We start from the raw sequence: 20,078 nt of genomic DNA on the forward strand, positions 1-20,078 counted from the left end.
TACATGATACCGTTTTTTAAAAAAATGGACGGCCTTGAAATGATCTTTAAAGAAAACGCTAATCAAAAAATCTGTCGAATATCATCATAATGACCCCTTTGGACGGCTTCATTTCACTTTCGCAACTTGCCTTTTGGTCTTTATACCGACAGAGAAATTCAAGCGACCAGTTTTTCGTAGCTCACCCTGTATACCGAGTTTCATCATTGCAATTAACTGTGATATTAACCGAAATCTTTTTTACATCAAGGATACGAATGGTTCCATTAACAGAAGTTAGAATTGTTTGGTCGAATACTTTTTGCCAACGGTATAGTATGCAATCGCGTTTTCGCATACAATAGAAACATACAAACATCGGAAATAATTGTTTCCGCAGGCTGGAACCTCGGCCAACAAATACGGTCACGATTGGTTACAGAAGAAGAATGGTAACGAGGGCAGCTGTGACATTGATACAAACCGAAAAGGAAGAAAGCGGACAACATGAATAAGCAAGTGGAACTGCGAGCAGCAAGTTTTTCTTAGCGAAGTCAGGAAAAGAACGGGATTCTTAGAAAACTAATATTTCACGAAACAAATTCTGAAAATTAACTTCGGAAACAAAAATTTTTGTAACGATCAATTTTCTTCGGTTAACATCTTAAGCTGAAGTCTTAATTCTAAAAGCATCCGCAACGTCTTCGTAGATTCGAAAAAGATGATCGATCGAGTCAGCAAAGATTTTAACGCAAGATAATCGATTCGACTTCGAAAGAAAATTTAATCGAAGAGATGACATCAAAACATTGAATAAAATGGCAATATGTCAAATTAAGATTTATGACGCTACTTAATTTTTACCTTTCGAATTTTGCAGATCGTAAACAACATTGGCATGTTCGGAAGGTGTGTGAGAAAACAATAAATTTTGCGCTTCGATAAACAATTTACCATCAACGGAAATTGCTTCGAATGATAAAGAATATAAAAGACACATTTCACATTGTTAATTACACGTGAATGTCTGGGTAATTGTTTAAACTAAACAACTGTTACGTTTCGAACAGCATTTCGCACTTTAGTTTTCTTTCCATCGGCTGGGAAACGGGTCGACAATGCATAGCATTCTGGAAAATGCCTAATCGCTCGTTCAAACGGTCTCTGATGAAGTCAGTATCATTCTTTGGTTTGATCAGCCGTTTAATCATTTAGCTGTTTTTGACAAGTACGCTCGTCATAACACAAAATGTTGCTATGTTTTTATGACGAGTATACTCGTCAAAAAGTGCTAACTGGTTAAGAAGGATATATATTTATATATATTTGATTTATAATATATATATATATAAATTAAAAAAATATATATAATTTATATATATTTAATTATATATATAATTATATGTATATTTAAATATATATATAAATTATTTTTATTTAATTTATATATATATAAATATAATTTATACTTATATATATATTTGATATTCTTTATTAAATTATTTATTTGATACATAATTAGACATAAAATATTGAATTCTTATTAAATTATACATTTTATAAAAGTGTTGTATTTAAACAAAATACAAAGAAAATCAAATATTACAGTATAATTACAGTAACTTGCACATTTTTCAAAGAGATTGCGACAGCTAACTGATTAAATTGGGTGAAGAGTAGTTTTAACCCTCTCAACCACCTACACCTTCTTAAATTAATTTCAGAAACTAAATGCGTTGAAGAATTACGAATCCAACTACGTGTTCAACTGAAACCTGTTCCAGATACTGTATGTATACCTCTACATATACAATTTTGTTGCAATTCAAGCCGTTTGTATGAAATATGAGATTATGAAGGAAACATAATTGCTGGAAATGAGGTATAGAGTGCATACGAACGAACGAACATTAATTAAATAATCTTAACGCATCTTATAATGCACGTTTGAGGCACTTATGAGGGTTAACAGGTTTGCTACCACCATCTGATGCGAGACTTCGTAATTGCAACATTCTATTAAACCTTCACACTTGAGTGTTCCACTCAGGCGACTTAATAAAATTGCTAATAATTGAGGTAATTTCTAGAATTTTTCTAACAATTTTTGCGTCATGTATTCTGTATCAATACTGTTAGATCGTAGCAAATTAGCGGTCAGTAGACGGAATGTGACATATTTATGCAATCTCTTGTCTGAATAAAATTTTATTCAAACAACAATTCATTCCAGTCAGATTTTATTCTAATAAGAATTTATTCATACAGGAATGCACACGGAAAATAATTGATTTGAATAAAAATAATAAAATATAAAATATTTTCTCTTAGTCTATCGATTTCTTTCTTTCATATCACTTTTTCGAAATATTCGAATAAAGATTTTTTCAAGTTACAAAATAAAAAATTGTCCAGAGAAAGAACTTTTCGAGTTACAAAATAAAAAATTATCCGAACAATGTATTTTTCGAATTGCAAAATAAAAAATTATCCAAACAATGAATTTTTCGAATTGCAAAATAAAAAATGACTCGATCAATGAATTTTTCGAATTGCAAAATAAAAAATGACTCGATCGATGAATTTTTCGAATTGCAAAATAAAAAATTATCCGAACAATGAATTTTTCGAATTGCAAAATAAAAAATGACTCGATCAATGAATTTTTCGAATTGCAAAATAAAAAATGACTCGATCGATGAATTTTTCGAATTTCAAAATAAAAAATGACTCGATCGATGAATTTTTCGAATTATTATAAAATAAATTAATATAATAATTTATTATTACAAAATAAAATATTATTCGAATAAATAGATAGAATAATTCACGACGAATAATGAATAATTCGAATAAAATATTCGACTGAAAGAAATTCATTAGAGCAATTATCATAGTTAAATATTTATTCGAGATAATCCGAATAATGCCCAACTCTGAGCGGAACCCTGTGCAGCGGCCCCACCACAGATTGATACGTTTTTAATGAATGAGTTTCGCGATGCGATTCGAAAGTAGCGGGGATGACGTGTCGGCAGGATGGCTCGGGGATAGGGACACGAACAGAAAGCAAGGCGGCAGGCGGGCCAACAGAGAGAGAGTGTTGTTAGGCCTAACAACGGACAGCTAAGTAAGTAACTCACCGAAGAGTGCCAGAAGGTAGACGAGGGAGACGGTGAGCGCCGTGACCGGCCTTTCCGGACAGACCATCTTTCGCTCGTTCCTCTCGGACGACCTTCCTCGTGTCTACTACCCTGGACTCTTCGTGTTTTACGTCGCTCCGTGGCGCGTCCTCTTCTCCTTCTGCGAGTAAATACGAGTAATTAGACGGGGCAGGCCTGCGCTATCGAATCCCGCTACCATCTCTACTATCCCTCCCCTCTTCCAACTCGCGTCGATCCTCTCCTCCCTTCCCATTCAGGCCGCCGATAACACGGGGACGGTGTACAGTACCGGACAAATGTACTCGGACACCCTTTAAAACGCAACAAGTTTTTTTAAAACTGGACCAAACGATTTGAATTCTTTTTTTAGACGATAGCGGGACCAGTCTTCTAGGTCATGATATTAAAGTGCTTTCTTTTTAACTCAAAATATTCTATATTCAATTTTTTTTTTAATTTAAAATAAATTATTACCTGGAATGGCAAAATGAATAGAAAAATAAGGTTTTTAAAATTTCTTATCGCTGAGGCTGTAATGAAAATTTTAAAAATGCGTTTCCTAAATCTCGGTAACTTACACCCTATTAATTTGACAATTTTTATATAATATACAGGGTGTTTCAGGGTTAAAATGCTTAAATGCTTCTGTCAAGACATATTTACTACGAAAGTAGTAGGATTCTTAAGCGGAACTTACGATCATGGAAATTGCTTTTGAAACATAAGTAATTTAGAGGAAAATATTCAAAACAAAAGTTATTCGATTTAAAAAAGATGGAGAGAGAGTAGCTTTTGTATGAAGCATTTTTTGATCAGGTTTTATCTTACAATGATATTTAATGAAATGAACAATTTGTTTAATCGTGAAACTACTTCGATTATATTTCTTATAATTGAATGCTGATAAATCGATACAAATTGCAGTCATTTTGATCGATATATGTAATAGTTGCAGTTATTTCTAATAATAAATACAACAATTTTCTTCAATTATATACGTGGTAAACCTGAATTATTTCGATAGCATATCTACATTACTAGGTCCTGCAACTTTAGTAGTACAGTAAATTCTCCCTAATTGACGCTTGGATTGTACACAAAAATGGACAATCTGTGTGTCAATTAAGGAGAATTTACTGTAAATATCTCTTGAAGGAAGCATTTAAAAGCATACTTCCACAGGAAAAATTTATTTGCTTTATGGTCCCTTTCTATCTAAAGTTTGTCGATTTAACCCTGAAACACCCTGTATAACGGTAATAAGTTTTCTCCCTAATTGACAGACAGATTGTCCATTTTTGTGTACAATCCGAGCGTGAATTAGGGAGAATTTACTGTAAATATCTCTTGAAGGAAGCACTTAAGAGCATACTTCCACAGGAACAATTTGTTTTATGGTCCCTTTCTATCTAAAGTTTGTCGATTTAACCCTGGAACACCCTGTATAACGGTAATCAGTTTTTTCTGTACTATGTTTGTCGATGAGTTTTAGTCAGATAAATGAAAATAGCAACATTCGATACAATTTTATCTGGAAGAACGTAAAAATTGAATAGAATGGGGCAAAATGATGAGACATATGTGAATAAAATGAAATTTGCCAGTTTTTATTAGTATTCGGTATTTTGTAGAGCTGCCCTTATTTTTGATGACGTCAATCATTCACCGTGACAAAACTTGCGCAGTCTTTTAACATTTTTTTTTGTCGCAGTTCGTGCCATTCTAGCCCGATGTATCTTTTAAATTATTTAGACTTTGAAATCGTCGATCGTTGATAAAAACAGCTCTTGCAAGACCCCGCCATCAATTTTCTATTATGTCGAGAGATATTTCTGGCGAATCAATAATTGAAATTTTCACGATTGCAAAAAGCGTTTTTACTATTTATATAAAGTTATTGCCAGCAATTTTTGTGACACGCGCATCTATGCACGTTATTTGCACCTTAATGAAATCTATATTTGTTGAGATATTTTGTCGAGATTTATATATTAATAAATTTCACGTTCGTTTGTTCATGCTAATCAACTTCAGCCACCACCCATTCGTCGACGTCTTAATATTAAAATTACTTTCTTCAAATCATGAGAGTTCCTTTTCAAGCGGCGTATTATAATATTTGCAGGTGCAAAAAAAAATTAACATAGATGGCTCTGATGTTTCAATTATTACTACCGTACTGTACCGTATTGTTACTTGTAAACAAAAATAATGCAAAAGAATGTACACATAATAAACTTCGTTACCATTATATATTAAATAAAAATTGCATACTGACGATATCATCGAAATCGGTTGATGTTATTATCACGACCAATTAAAAATCTCGAAAATCCCAGTTTTGCCCAGATCTTTGACACCATCGACCAACACAACTGTCAGAAACCTGCAGTTTTGAAAAATATCTCAATGCTTGTCTCCAATACGCGTATACATAAATTACCGAGATCAACGAAATGCACTTTTTCAATTCCAGGCTCAGATAAAAAAATGTCAAAAAACGCGAGTTCACATATTTTCTTTTATTATTCCTAGAAATTTAAAAATTCAGAAAAAAATAGTATTTTAGTTCTTGCAAAGCGAACCAGTCGCTGTAACATTGAAAACAAATTCAAGTAATCTAGTCCAGTTTGCAAAAGATTGTTGCGTTCTAAAAGTGGCCCGAATACATTTGTCCGGTACTGTACTTGTCCCCTACCATGAAACCTGTTCCGAGAGCTGGAAGGGACTGAACGCGCAGCGCAGCAAGTACATATCTTGGTCTCGGTCTTCGGCTATACGCCGTGTTCCACCGCGCTCGCGGTTCGTTCTAAAACGAGACGAGCTCGCCACGGTGTCTGGTTCACTGGCTTTTTCCGTGATCCCTGCCGCATTCTTGCTAGAGGCTGACTGCAGGAGACGTCGACTCCTCCCGGGCCAGTGTATCGTGTCCGCAGTGACACCTCCGCGGGCCGACGATCGGCGAACGGCCTTCCGGCCGCTGAAGTTTGCTCTTTTTTTTTACGCGCGGGACTCGAGGCTGTATTGGTTGCACGATCATTAGCGATAGGAAGTGGGCCGCGCGCTCCGAGGAGCGTTGTTTTAGTCGACGATAGATCGTAGCTACCGGGACAGCTTTGATCCGCTAATTGGGATAGCTTTATTAACTTCTGTGGTCGTGTGAGTATCCAGTGAATAAAGACAGTGATCTTCGTAGCTTCGTATCGGGTCGCTTGACAAGTTACGAGCCTTGTATATCGGATCGTTCGACGTGTTCCTTTAATCAGAGAATTTTCTTTGCTATGGTTGGATGGTGAAATGTACGAACACGGTGACGACTAGGGATTACCTCGGGTTAAAGGGGACCTAGGGGACGACCTCGGATTAAAAACGTATTATATGTAAATTGATGATTTATATTTTCATTATTATGTTTACCTGTCATCATGTAAGATATAGGGAGAAGTATTATATTTTCCATGTGTTAAAATGTAGCAAATATAGTTAAATCGATGCTGCAGCAGTTCTGGCGAGTTTAGCCCTTTTAGTGCCATGCGAAAAAGAGGTCCCTATGCGAGAATAACCGGCCGAATTTCACGGTTTTACTAGGGTTTGGGAAAATGCTTGTAAAAACCAAACAAGAAACAATATTTACATGATTCAAAAAGCAGTAAATTAAGGACGAAATAGAGTACAAAAACAAAATGACACTAGATTTTCTATATTCATTGAAAATTATATAAATAACAAAGGTATAAAAGATCATAAAGAAAGTAAAAGTCCAGTTCTCTCTTACAAAAAGTATTTGCACATACAAAAAGTCATCTTTTCATCATAATTTTATATAGATCATTTATTACAAAGTATATACATTGCATTTCTGATATATTTTGTAACAAGATAAATAATATTACATAACAAACATAAAAAATAACTCGAAGGTACATGGTAAGCGCCGGACGGATTATCTCTTCCGAAATGTGTAATTGTTATAGGTAATATAACATTGTTGAAACAAAATTATGTTGTCATAAATATATTTGTGATATAATTTTGCATAATACTTCATTATAATAACATAAATATTTATATTTATATTTATATATTGTAAATGTGTAAAATTTTGTTATTATAAAGCGCTATAAGGCGCGGGCCGATATATCGGCTCTGGCACTTCTCGCCAGTGCAGCAAGAGCCAATATATCGGCCTCCGGCACTAAAAGGGTTAAAAGTAATATATGAGCCGTTTATTTTGAAAGTGGCATAAGTCACTTTGTTATTAAGTCGATATATTTAAGGGTTTGCGCTTTAACACGTTTAAAAATATGGATGCTAACTTTCGAGAAGATTTACTTGTATTTGTTACCTCAGGATACTGATATTTTTCTCAGTATAAATAGTTTCGTATAAACATTAAAAAATCACCACTTTTCATTACGGTAAAGTGACTTATGCCACTTTCAAAATGAACGACTCATATGTCTGGCCAAAAATCGGAAGAAATGCTTGCTGAAGATCTTCGTAGAAATTAAGTATTAATGTGATTTATACGAAACGTATATTGTACAGGGTGTCTCTGAAAGGTATGTACAAGCGGACACCAGGTGATCCCTCATAAAAAAGCATGAACAAAAAATATAGAATAGCTTTTTTATATTTGGGACCTGGTTTATGGGAAAATCGAGTTTGAATATTCAAACATGAGTGTTTTATTTTTCTTTTTCGTCACTTCAAGCAATAGCAAAATTTTAAAAAGAGCGCTCTAGTTACAATCTAGTAGACTGGGTCCCTCTATCATTTCTACACAAAAAAGCGAGTCGTTTAGTCCAGTTGTGGAGAATTTATTGCGTTTTAAAAGCTGTCCGAACATTAATGGTAATACAGTGGCTCCCATTAATGTTCGGACAACTTTGAAAAAATATTTCCAACGCAAAAAGATATTTCCGAAGACCAAAATGCTTGAAATATCGAAATATATTTTTAGCGTATTAAATGAAAATTAGAGTGTTTCATGACAGCCTTAGCAAAGCAAAAAATGGCTTAAGGCACGGAAATTCGTATATCTATCCATCTGTACGTTTCAAAGGACGGCTTTTAAGTCATTTGAAGTGCAATGCAAGGTCACAGATGTCAGCTTTTCGATATAGAGGTTGATGACGTGTTTTTAATTTCATTAGGTTCACAAAATGTACATTATATTCGATTTCGAAGCACTTTTCTTTTCGTAAATGCAAGGACCTGTAACATTTTGGTCAAAATTCGACTTTTACTACTTCTATTACCAATAAAAGGTAGTTATATAGGATGATCCATCTATCTTGAGCATCTCAAGTATGAGATACAAAATGGTCATAGAAAGAGAAAACCTTTTTTCATTGTCATCTTTCAAGACTTTAAGGTCATCGATGTTTTCCTTTCAAATGTGGGACTGTATAATTCGAATAATATCATATTAACAGTCAAATCCAAGGAGAATTCAACGATTTATAATATATAATATGAGGTCCCTTACGTGACCTTGAGCAGCGGTCATATTATAAAAACTGCACGTGTAAATGTTAATCACAAAATTTTAAGGAGAGTTTGATAGGAGGTCATTTGTCGTCAACAAGAACTTATAGAATTTATTGGACATCGTTCTGAGCACCTGCTAAAATTAATTTCATTTTTTTATACATAATATCTATTTTTATTAATATTTCCTGCTAGAGGTCGCGCGTAGGTCATGGTACTATAGGTCGTTGGACTCGTTTTGACGTTGGTTAATCAAGTGACTGTAATACAAGTATACCGTTTTGTTTAAGAAAGGTATCAGTGATCTTGAGATCTTAACAAAATGTGAGTTTTGAGAGAAATTTGTTCTCTTTAAGAAAGAAAGATGAGATACATTTTTGATTACCACCTCTTAAATCATGTTTTCCTCTAACATTTTCTTGTATTGCTGATGAGAAATTCGCTGTTTGGACTTCTTTAGTTAGGTGAACTATCCTGACGTTTGAAATATCTGCACCTGTAAGTTAGGATGTTATTGGCCGGTAAGAAAAAAATTGTTTTATGTCAAGAGATACAGGATGTGATGTCTATAATTATTTTTGTAGTCGATAATGGAAAGGACATAACGAATAGCTTTAATTCTTCTTGAATTCTTATGTTTTATCTTATGTTATATTAATTTAATTCTTATGTTTATATATATTATGTTTATATATATGTGTATAATAATTTAATTCTTATGTTTATCTTATGTTATATGTATTATTATGTTTTAGTCTTATGTTTTATTATTCTGCTTTAATTCTTATGTTTTATCTTGCAAAACTTTCTCAGTTGCGTTTACTGATCAAGGTCAATGAAAAGGTCAATGAAAGTCGTTGAAGGTCAATTGACATAAAAGTAATTTAGCTCGCAAAAGCAGTTGAACATTTCCGTAATTTGTTCATGACATAGTATACACACGATGTTCATTTTATAATTTAGCAATATTTTCAACAATGAATAAAAGCATAACCACAATAAACAAACTAATGCCGCAAGAAACAAATAAGTAACGATTACAGGATAAATAATGGTAAAATTAATAATTGTATTCACAAGTAGATTATACAATCAATATAAAACAAACAATGTAACTGAATACTCATTCACCGAAGAAGACATGAATTTCTTCAATCGCTTCCGTATCGAAAATAATTTTCTATCTTAATTAACCTTCGGTGACCCTGTATGTTCTTGAACCGTAGGTCAATGTATGCGGCATAAAACGCATTACTAGCCAAGTCGTCTTGCACATTACCTCTAATCGTCTAGTCACAACAAAATATGTACTATTGTCTTCATACTATGTACAGGGTGTCACAAAATTATTACGTCGGAGCCATGATAATGTATTTTTGCACCCTCGGTTTGATTCGAAGAAAGTATTTAGATCGTCTAATAGATTATTAAACAACTATTTCGTGGTAATATTGAGCAAAACGAGATGATATACTTAGGCATTGTTGAAGTAATTATTTATTACATGTTCAGTTCCTATAATACCGATCCCAGGAGTATAGAATCCTTGATTTTTTTCCTAAATAATATTAATAACATTTAATTACAGCTGAATAGATTTGGAGTAACTTTTTGAAATAAAGAATATTGGTATATTAGTGAGTATAATATTTGTTGTGATTAGTGCATGCTAGTAACTGAAATACTGGTCGCCATTAGCCTATTATAGTAATCGAAACACTTGTCATCAATACCGTGTAATCAGATTAATAGCAAAAGAGCCAAACGAACTCAGAAAATAAACTCCTGGGAGCGTCTAAGCGAAAAAAGAAACATTAACGAAGTTGTTTACGGTGTAACATTTCAGGAATCTTCTTACGGTAAGGAGTTATTTAAAAACGTTAATGAGATGGAACATGAAATTAATTAATATACTAATAGTTATGTAAAATATTTGATACCAGTTTCTAATTAAGAAGTGTAAGTACCATATCGACTAAGTGCTATTCTAATTAATAGACTGCATCTGTATGCAAATTCTCGTTTTTGTACCTAATGACTAAAAGAGATTCCTTGTAATAGAATTAAAATCGAGAAATTTTCCATTTTCGAAACAACAGATCGCGTCTACTAATTATCGTGAATTTATTCTGCAATATTATCTTATTATTTTCGTTATATGTACAGCATTACGGAAAGAATGTTTGATTTACAATATTTATGAAAGATTTGATCGACTAGCGTAGGCACAAGTAACATTATCTGAATGACGTTCATATAATAAAAAAAATTAACATAAAGGCGTAAAAATAATATAAAAAGTAAATATTTCTTCTACTATACATTCTCATTTTAGTCAATACTTAAAGGATTAAAGAATGTCCAAAACAAGAATTGAACAATAAAGTGCACAGCATAAATTTGTAGAAAGAAATGATTTATAATACAATCGAGCACCCTTTTCATTAGTTGTAACTAAATTGTTCAAAAATACAGGGAAACACGTATACTAACATAAATATGTAAGTAGTATATTTATTTTATTGTCGTCGCGAAAAATCTCCTAATAAATAAAATAAATTTTCGCTCGCGCGTTAGTCTAAATTGTTCGACCTTTAATGATAAAAGAAACTAAAATTTCGCGAAAGGAAAGTATAATTTGAATGTTTTACATTGTAAATAGCAAGAATTTTCCTAGATATCCAGTATGTTGTTTCGATAACTTTGTATTTGCACAGCGAGGAAGCAAATACAGGTTTTACGTAAGTACGAGTATGAATGACAATGAAGCAAAAATGCGAGCAAGTGGGCGTCGTGCGCAAAACCGCCAATAGAGTCGAGTACCGTAATCAATGCGTTAGCAGGTTCGTGGCCTGCGTTTATAGACTTAGATTTATGGAACGGGGATGTAGATCTCTTTACAGAAATCTGTAGAGTGTACAGTGTACTCTGGACAGTGACTATTAAAATGATGACGATTATTAGATTATAGAGTTTATGCGTTTATAGCAAAACCGAACCAATGAAACGCACAACTTGGAAGACATTGCATGAATTTGGGAATAATTATTACTTTATTTCTGACCTATGTGGATAGCTTTATGTGAGAGAGAGAGAGAGAGAGAGAAGCTATTTTTATTAACAGGAATTAATAGGAATTTCAATTAATCCATTATTCAAGTATTCAATTATTACATTATACAATTATTCAATTATTCAGTTATTCAGTTATTCAGTTACACAAGTATTCCTATTATTCCTATTAATAAAAATTAATTAATTAATAGGAATAATAGGAATACTTGAATAACTGAATAATTGTATAATGTAATAATTGAATACTCGAATAATGGATTGTTGGAAAAATTGAATACTTGAATACTTGAATAATGGAATAGTTGATCGAAAAATTGAATAATTGAATGATGTGAGAGAAGTAAAAGTCAATGTATTGAATAATTGAAATGATGAATGAGAAACAGGAGGCGATCGAGGTTGTTAATTTATGTCGTGTTTCAAATCATTAATAAAATGTTACTATCAACACTTTAATGTTTCTAATCTGATTCTTATAATATAATTGTTATAGTTTGGTAAAAATTCGGTAGAAAATTATAACGGAAATAATAAATAATTTACGACAAAGAGAACAACTGATCGAGAAATTACATCGTTGTTAACATTATAACTCAGAAACAGGAGGAAATTATTCGAAAAGTATCGCAACCACGCGAAAACGTATTCAAATGAAATGCAAAAGTGACGGTGCATTTTATGTATTTATGACAAAAATGAGTAGAAGATCTACAAGAATTGTAAGAAAATTTAAGTAATTTAAAAATGTGTGTGAATATATTATTCCCAACTTATTAAAATTGTTAGAGAAAGAAAGAAACTTTTAGTTGGTTACTGCTTCTTACAATTGATGCTGACAATGTTTATTTTGCATAAAAATCAGCCGATTGCAAATTAACGTAAGCTTGAAATTTGAAAGTATGTTAATTGAAGCATGTTAATTTAAAGTAAATAGTGGACAAATTGTTATTACATACACGTTCCGAGCGAAAATCATGCATACAATTTTCAGAAGCATGATAAAATGATAGAAGAGAGTTAATCGCTTCGTAGTTGCGTGTCGTCGTGAATTATTTGTAATTTATGAAACTGTTGGTTAACGTTCTACTAATTGCTTTCCATCCAACGAGCACGTTAATTGTGTTTGTGGTGGTCGCAGTTTGGAATGCACGCGCATAAACGATGGACTGACGTTGTTCAGTTGTAAAAAAAAACTTGTGATCTCTTTGCCACTTCGAACGCAGCACGATAAATTAATCATAACAACGTCCCCTTTTCGATAACTGCTATTGGCGATTAAACGACTGTAAACACGTGGCTTTTGTGCAACAGTGACTTTTCAACTCTGTGAACTCCATTATATGTTTAATCGCCGATACAGCATTGCTAATAATTGTAGACTCGAAGTATCCTTTATATTTTTAAACAAAAACTGTGTACAAATTTCTATACTAGAAACAATAGAAAATAGAAATATAAAAATACAACTTTTTTTGGTTTTTGTTTAAATATCAGTAAAAATTTCAAATTTTCTTTGAGTTTATGATTGTTCACGGCACTGTAGGTTGCCTTCTTTAGTTGAGACACTCTGTATATCTAAAAAAGAAACTTTACGATAATAAACAATAATAATAATAATGACAATAAACAACTTTATATAACTTAACTGTACAACTTAATAATAATAAACAACTTTACATAAATATGGGTAATTATTCGGAATACGGTCCTCACATCGATTTCAATGACCTTGAAATATGTAGTCAAGGTCATCATTCTGAACAACTATTTTCCTATACTATATTAGCGCCGGGCACCTTTAGTCTCCGATATGTTCATGAAAATACATTTCATATACAGAGTGTCCCAAAATTATGGTCCTTCCGGGAAATGAGAGGTTCCCGCGCTCTTTTGAAATAACTTTTTCGTTAGCGAAAATGCAATGCGCGGCTTCGTTATATCAACGAAAAACAATGACCAATAAGAAACACCACGAAACAATACAAATTCTAATACTATCATATAGCATTAGTGAATTAAGATGAAATGAAGTTGAACGAATACCTGAATATTTGTAATAGCCACAATACGTTAGTTGATTTTCTGATTAACCTAAACGCTTGATAGAGAAGATCTGATATTTAAATGCCACAATACCTATTATTGTCACAATCGAAACAGAAAACGTGCACGAAAGCAATGTGACAAAAATTATTGCTTATCATAATACGTGGTTTTATAATGCACACTTATCGTTAGAAACTATTTGTCGATTTATTGGATACCATTTGATATTACGACTACCTCGACAAGAAGTATCAGCTCGGAAACCGTCGTGGATTGGACTAGTTTTTGTCGAGAATTATGCATTTTATGGGTGCGTAAAGAAGCCGTTGAAATAGGTGGCGAAAACGAAATTGTTGTGATTGATGAGGCAAAAATTCGGAAACGCAAGTTCAATAAAGGACGTCTCGTGGATGGTTAGTGGATTTTTATGCGAAAAGTATAAAAATCCAGTATTTATTGTACCAGTTCTTGATCGAAGTTCTGAGACGTTATTTCATATAATCGCAACTGTTTACACGAAGAAGGTTATACAAATTTGGCAGCAAATCACAAATTAAATTTTGTGGATCCGGATAGTGGGGACCACGCTAAAAACATTGAGCACATTTGGCGAGAAACCAGTGCCAACATTCCTAGATACGGGACACAAAAAGAATACTATGCCGATAATATTGCTGAATTTTTATTTCGTCGCAGGTATAATATGGACAATTCTATTTTTATAGAATTATTATTAAAATGCTTTTGCATTTTTTTTAAATAATGGCGGAAATATTTCTACTACTTAATATTATCTATTATAACTTAATCATAAATATAATAAATATAAATTACAATTACTTATGCAAATACTGTTTGCATGTAATCTATCAGAAATCTAATCTGAAATGTTTACAAACAATAATATTCTTTTTTTATTTCTTTTTTTATTTCAACGTCATTCGACTTTAGTTTCGAGATGTTTGCACAAAACTATAGTTAAATTTACGAATGAGTCGAGGCAGTGAAGGTCGCCTCACCATAGCACATTCCCTCACTCCTCAAAGCTGGAATATAGCATCCAAACCTGACAACCAGGGTCACCCATGTCTTCCATACGCATCAAATGTTATGTAATGTACTCAGGTTATTGAAGCAAAGAAGTAAATTACGTTATGCTCATAGGAAGGAGTTAAATTATTTATGCGTGCCATTGATGTAGCAAAAGGTGAATACGAAAAGGATTAATCTGGAGTGCAGAAAGATAAATATAATTTAATTTGGACTGCAAATATGATCATGGTACTCGGGAGAATAAGCTAGATTTCGAATCGAAGGAGTGGGAGTAAGTCACGTGATACGCTGGGACTCCCTACTGCGGAGTGGGAGTCATTATAACTATTATATTTATATAACTATATTATATATATAATATCTATATATTGTAATATATATTATAATATATATTATATATATAATATCTATCTATTATATCTATATAATAGTCAATTCTGAACTACGAAGGCTGCAATATTACACCGGTATAGTAAGCGCAATTTGCTTTCTTATGGGAAACTATTTATTTATTTAATTTTATAATACGCTTTTGCCAGCGATCATATCTAGCTTATCAGCTAGAATCTCGCTTATTCAACCAGCTGTCATGAATATGATCTATAAAAAAATTAATTTTGAGTGCAAAATTTGTATGAATGTGCCATTCATGATTACGTATACGACACATGAATCTCGTTTGTTATTAGACTGTGGATTTGATGCATTTACGACAAAAATGCGTAGATATGATTAGAAATAGTAAGAAAACTAAAAAAATTCAAGAGTTTCGATCGCACTGATTTAATTTAAATTATTTAAGACAGAAGGGAAATGTGGTTTCTATTTTATTAAATCGATGGAAGACATTTTTATCTTATATCAAGATCCGCAGTCATGTTATCATCATAACATATGGTGTTATATGTTATGTTTGTTCTGATATTGTGTGTACCATAAATAATGAAGTTGTTATAATAAAGTTTATATTATTATTATTATAATTATGGTATTTAATAAGAACTCAATATTGTTCCATATTCGCACTTACCCTAACCTATCGCAAATTTTATTCTGCATTGAAAAAGTACCTTGTTACACGATGTGCGTTTCTGGCAGTGTCTCAACAGTCGCATCTTTTACGCGGGATTTGACGCGTAATAAAAGTACTACTTACATAATTTTCTATTTTGCAAACCCGTCCTCTATCTGTTTTGCAGATAACGTTGCGCGTTACTAATTATGATTCATTGACTCGTCATGCTTTATGAAAAATGATCTGTTACAATTTACAATAATTTATACCTACAGTATAATAATTCCATATGTGACGATATTTAGACTCCATTTTTGTTTACACTAGATTTACGGAGCTCTAAAAGCATCTGTTTTACATTAATTTATAAAAGTAACGATAAGACATTTATTCTGATTTTTAACGAGTGTTATTCTAATATTTTCCGCGATTAACACATATATTGAATAAATAACTCATAAATGTATCTTTACAATCGTAAATTAAAAAATTAGTGACTCAACAATTTGGAAATTATTTATCTACTTGAAAGAACTTGAAATTATTGCAAATATCTGTATATTTTTCTGCCCTTTTTTTTTACTATTCCGTCAGTCAATATATTGTTTAAACATTACTCAAGTATATCAATATATAACATAGGAATAAACTTTTTCTATACATATAATATTTTCAGAATTATTTTTATTTGCTTTATAAAATGTAAAACCAATGAAGTATATGTTGGCAGAATGCACGCTATTGTGTTAAACGATTCACAATTTTTAATAATATAGGCAATCCAACAAACAACCCCAAACCGCTAATGGAAAATTGATATTTCCTTTTCTGATTAATTTCAAGGACAGGGTCGGAAATGGAGTCATGAATTATACTGAAACCGCTAACCGTTAGATTTCAATCAGCAACCGTTACCTTTCGGTTAACCAAACATTAACAATAACAGTAACTGATAATTGCAAGTGGCAAGATTCTAATCCTTTGAACTTTGACAAAAGTGTTCTCAAGATACGAAGAAAAGAAAACTATAAATTATATTTCACTAGATTTTGTTTCTAATGATTACTTTTTCTCTATTTTCTGTTCCATAAATCATTGTGAAACCATTGTATTGTAATAAAATTTATACTTTAATAACAATATTCGTTCGATTTCAAATCTTTATCAACGCGTACGAGTCACACTTATTTATAAACTGCAATATATATATTTTCCTTATTATTTTATTATTTCGCTATTTACAGTAGCAAGTTTTCAAATGGTTAAAGAAGAAACAATTTTATTGTTTATATATCTAACATTTCCGTTTCATTTCCGCTCACTTTATTTATTGACAAAGAAAATTCAATATATAGTATTTCATAATTGCTAAAAAATTGTTTTAGTATGTTTACATGTGAGATACTACAAAAAGGTCGTTAGTATGATCACAGTAATTAAATCGTTAATATTCATTGATTTTAACGAGGATTGAACCTACAAAAATATTTTACGACATCTAACAACGGCAAAATTAGAAACTATTTGTGTCTTCATCTATTTATTAAACAAAAAAACTTGAGAAATTTTTGACTAAGTTGAAACTTCAATTTTAGAAATGATGATATTCTGAAGTATACAGTATGATAAATGTTAATGAAATACAAAGTATCTACGATTTTTGAACTAAGTGAAGTTTCAGACCGAGTAATTTGTAGATTAAAAAAAATACTAAATAAATTAAACTGCGGAGCATGGCGGCTGCATGCCACATTTCGAAACTTGAAACAATGCTGTCCATAATTCTCCCAATTGTTATTAACGCTCCGTGATACGCTTACAATGACGAAATTCGCAAAGATTTATTTACATGATGGCTACAAAATTATTCGTACACTTATGATAATATTTTATCAATTTGTGAAATGTATTATTAAAATATTAACACTTTCTACACTAATTTCACTCATCTGACTATTCGTTCATCATTTGATCATTCAATACAGCGACTTTCATTTCTCCCATATCATTTAATTATTCAATTATACCATTTTAATAAAAGTAATCCTATACTCCTTTTTGCGACAGTCAATTTCTTATTTATATTACCGAGATCCATAGAACGCATTGTTTAAATTTTCGTCGTATGCTTAGATAAAAAATTTGAAAAACATCATTTTTAAATAATCTTTCCTACTACAATTAATTGCAATTTTTTGCAAAATTTTGTTTAGTTATTGTCTGGTAAACTGGTTCATCGAACATCTAAATAAAAAATCAAGCCATTTGATTCTACCAGCAAATTGAATATATTCATCATCAAAATAGTAAGTATCAAATTCAGGAAAATATAAAATGATATAACGTTGGAAATGATTGCTCCGTTTAAGTAGATTTTAAGTATCGATGCAAATTTTTTACTATAATTAGCAGCAGTCACGTTATCTCCCAAGAGCAGACATTTGAGTGCAAAGGGTTGAAAAAGTTATTTCGTCTTAAAACAGGTACAAATATGTACTTCTTGGAATCATTGTATTAACGATTTCAGAAAAAGTCGATTTCAAAAAAAAGGTTGAAATTACATTATTTGGAATATTATTTCGAATAACACTTAATTTCACTGCATAATTATTTTCATGCCAGGAATCTTTTCTAAAACAATATTAGATGATTATCGCAGAAAAAGAAACATTTTTTTAAAGAATAACACCTCCATCCCCACCCCACCCTTTTCCCCTTAGATAAACCTAGAAAAAATCTCTAAACGATGAACTTTTTGAGGAAAGAGCTTTTGTTCAAAGCAAACTGATGTAATGATTTCTTAAAATAAAATCTCTTTGTTGAATACTATTTTCAGAATCATTTTTTTCGTCATATTTGAAATAAAAAATATCAAAATTATTCTTTGTTTCAAGTTACTATCATTTCAAACGAATCGATATTATTTTTATTTTCAAATAACATCATTGGAAACAACGAAATGAATGATCTCAAATAGTTATTTCTCATTTTCATTTCAAATAAAATTTGTTCAGGTCCAATTGGGACATCGTCGTCTTAAATTTTTAACCAAGGAACTCGTTCGACCAACCCAGAAGACTACGAAGAAAACACTCGTTCGATGTTATATATCAACTAATTATAAATTAGTAGCAGTTCACGCAATAGCTTCGCATTTTGACAATCGCTATTGCAGATATTCATGCAATGGGATAATTATTATATGCAACTAGTGTTGAATAAATTTGCCAAATGTCCTCGTCTAGAAAAATAGCAGGGAAGATGACAGAAAGAAGAAAAAAATAGGAAGAAAGCATTTTGGAGCGTTTTACCTGAAATTAGAGTAAGAAATGCATTCTCCTGTGGTAACGAAGTTTCAACAATGGCACGGAGTTCCTGACTTGCGGAAGGAAAAGAAAGTCGAAGCACTGCAGTAACAGTTGAATTTCGCGGAACTGGAGTCACAGAATAAGTTCGAGACGTCACTGAAACCGAACACGTAATGCACGTTGTTCGCCGAAGGCAAGAAATGCACTGATCGCAGTCTAGGCAAACAAAGTATGTCAAAGGAGTCCGTCGAGCATCGTAAATTCTATCACGAAGCGACCGTGAAAGCCCCTTTATCATGTGATTTGACCTATGCTCTGTTGCTGACCTCACCGAATTTCAAACTTCAGCATGCTTCATCCGCGTTTCGGTTTTTCTTTTGTCTTTCGAAGCAGCTACATTCCATAAATAATACTCGATTTCGTCGTTCGGGAGGTGGACTCTTTCGTTGGTCATACTAAAAAAACCCATATGGAAAAGTAACGTTTCTAGACCGATACTTGAATAATAATTAATGAAGCAGTTGTTTTTTTATCTTATCAGTACTATTCTCATTGACTTATATGTATATATTTTACATTGTAAATTTTTTGGTATTTATTGCATCGAAATGTGTAAATGTGTGACACTGTTAACAATAGGACAGTGCTGTGAAAATTTCGATATATTCACATTTTCATTGTATTTTAAATCTATTACTGCTGGTAGATAAATAATACTGACTTATCTAGTGATGAACGTTGTCATTTAATTAGTTTAATGTTAGACAAGCAGATGGTGGATGGTGTTCACGCTGGGAAGTCGGTAAATTATCATTTGATGATCATGCAGTTTGCTTTTATAGTTCTGTGTAAAGTGACTAGATGTCGACGCGATGATGTGTTACCTCTTTGTAGGGGAAAATAGTTAACTATTTAAAATTATTTAAAATTGACTTGCAAATAAAA

The 20,078-nt window shown here is 32.1% G+C and overlaps 1 protein-coding gene across 3 annotated transcripts in view; it reads right to left on the reverse strand.

Moving 5' to 3' along the window:
- Mtp (microsomal triacylglycerol transfer protein) overlaps window positions 1–19,269 on the reverse strand; it is a 39,092-nt gene extending 19,823 nt beyond the window's left edge. For 2 of the 3 annotated variants that reach the window (XM_033472489.2, XM_033472473.2), the window contains exons 1-2: window positions 19,137–19,269; window positions 3,123–3,282 (exon numbers count right to left, since the gene is read on the reverse strand). In XM_033472489.2, the coding sequence (XP_033328380.1) occupies window positions 3,123–3,189 (67 nt within the window). In that variant the 5' untranslated portion in view covers window positions 3,190–3,282; window positions 19,137–19,269. Of the gene's footprint in view, window positions 1–3,122; window positions 3,283–5,841; window positions 7,348–19,136 lie in introns of those variants that run through there. The other variant, XM_033472480.2, reaches the window with a different exon arrangement.
- Between the last annotated feature and the right edge of the window lie 809 nt (window positions 19,270–20,078).

The sequence above is a fragment of the Megalopta genalis genome, chromosome 4, assembly GCF_051020955.1.
Source record: "Megalopta genalis isolate 19385.01 chromosome 4, iyMegGena1_principal, whole genome shotgun sequence".
Classification (NCBI taxonomy): Eukaryota; Metazoa; Arthropoda; class Insecta; order Hymenoptera; family Halictidae; genus Megalopta; species Megalopta genalis.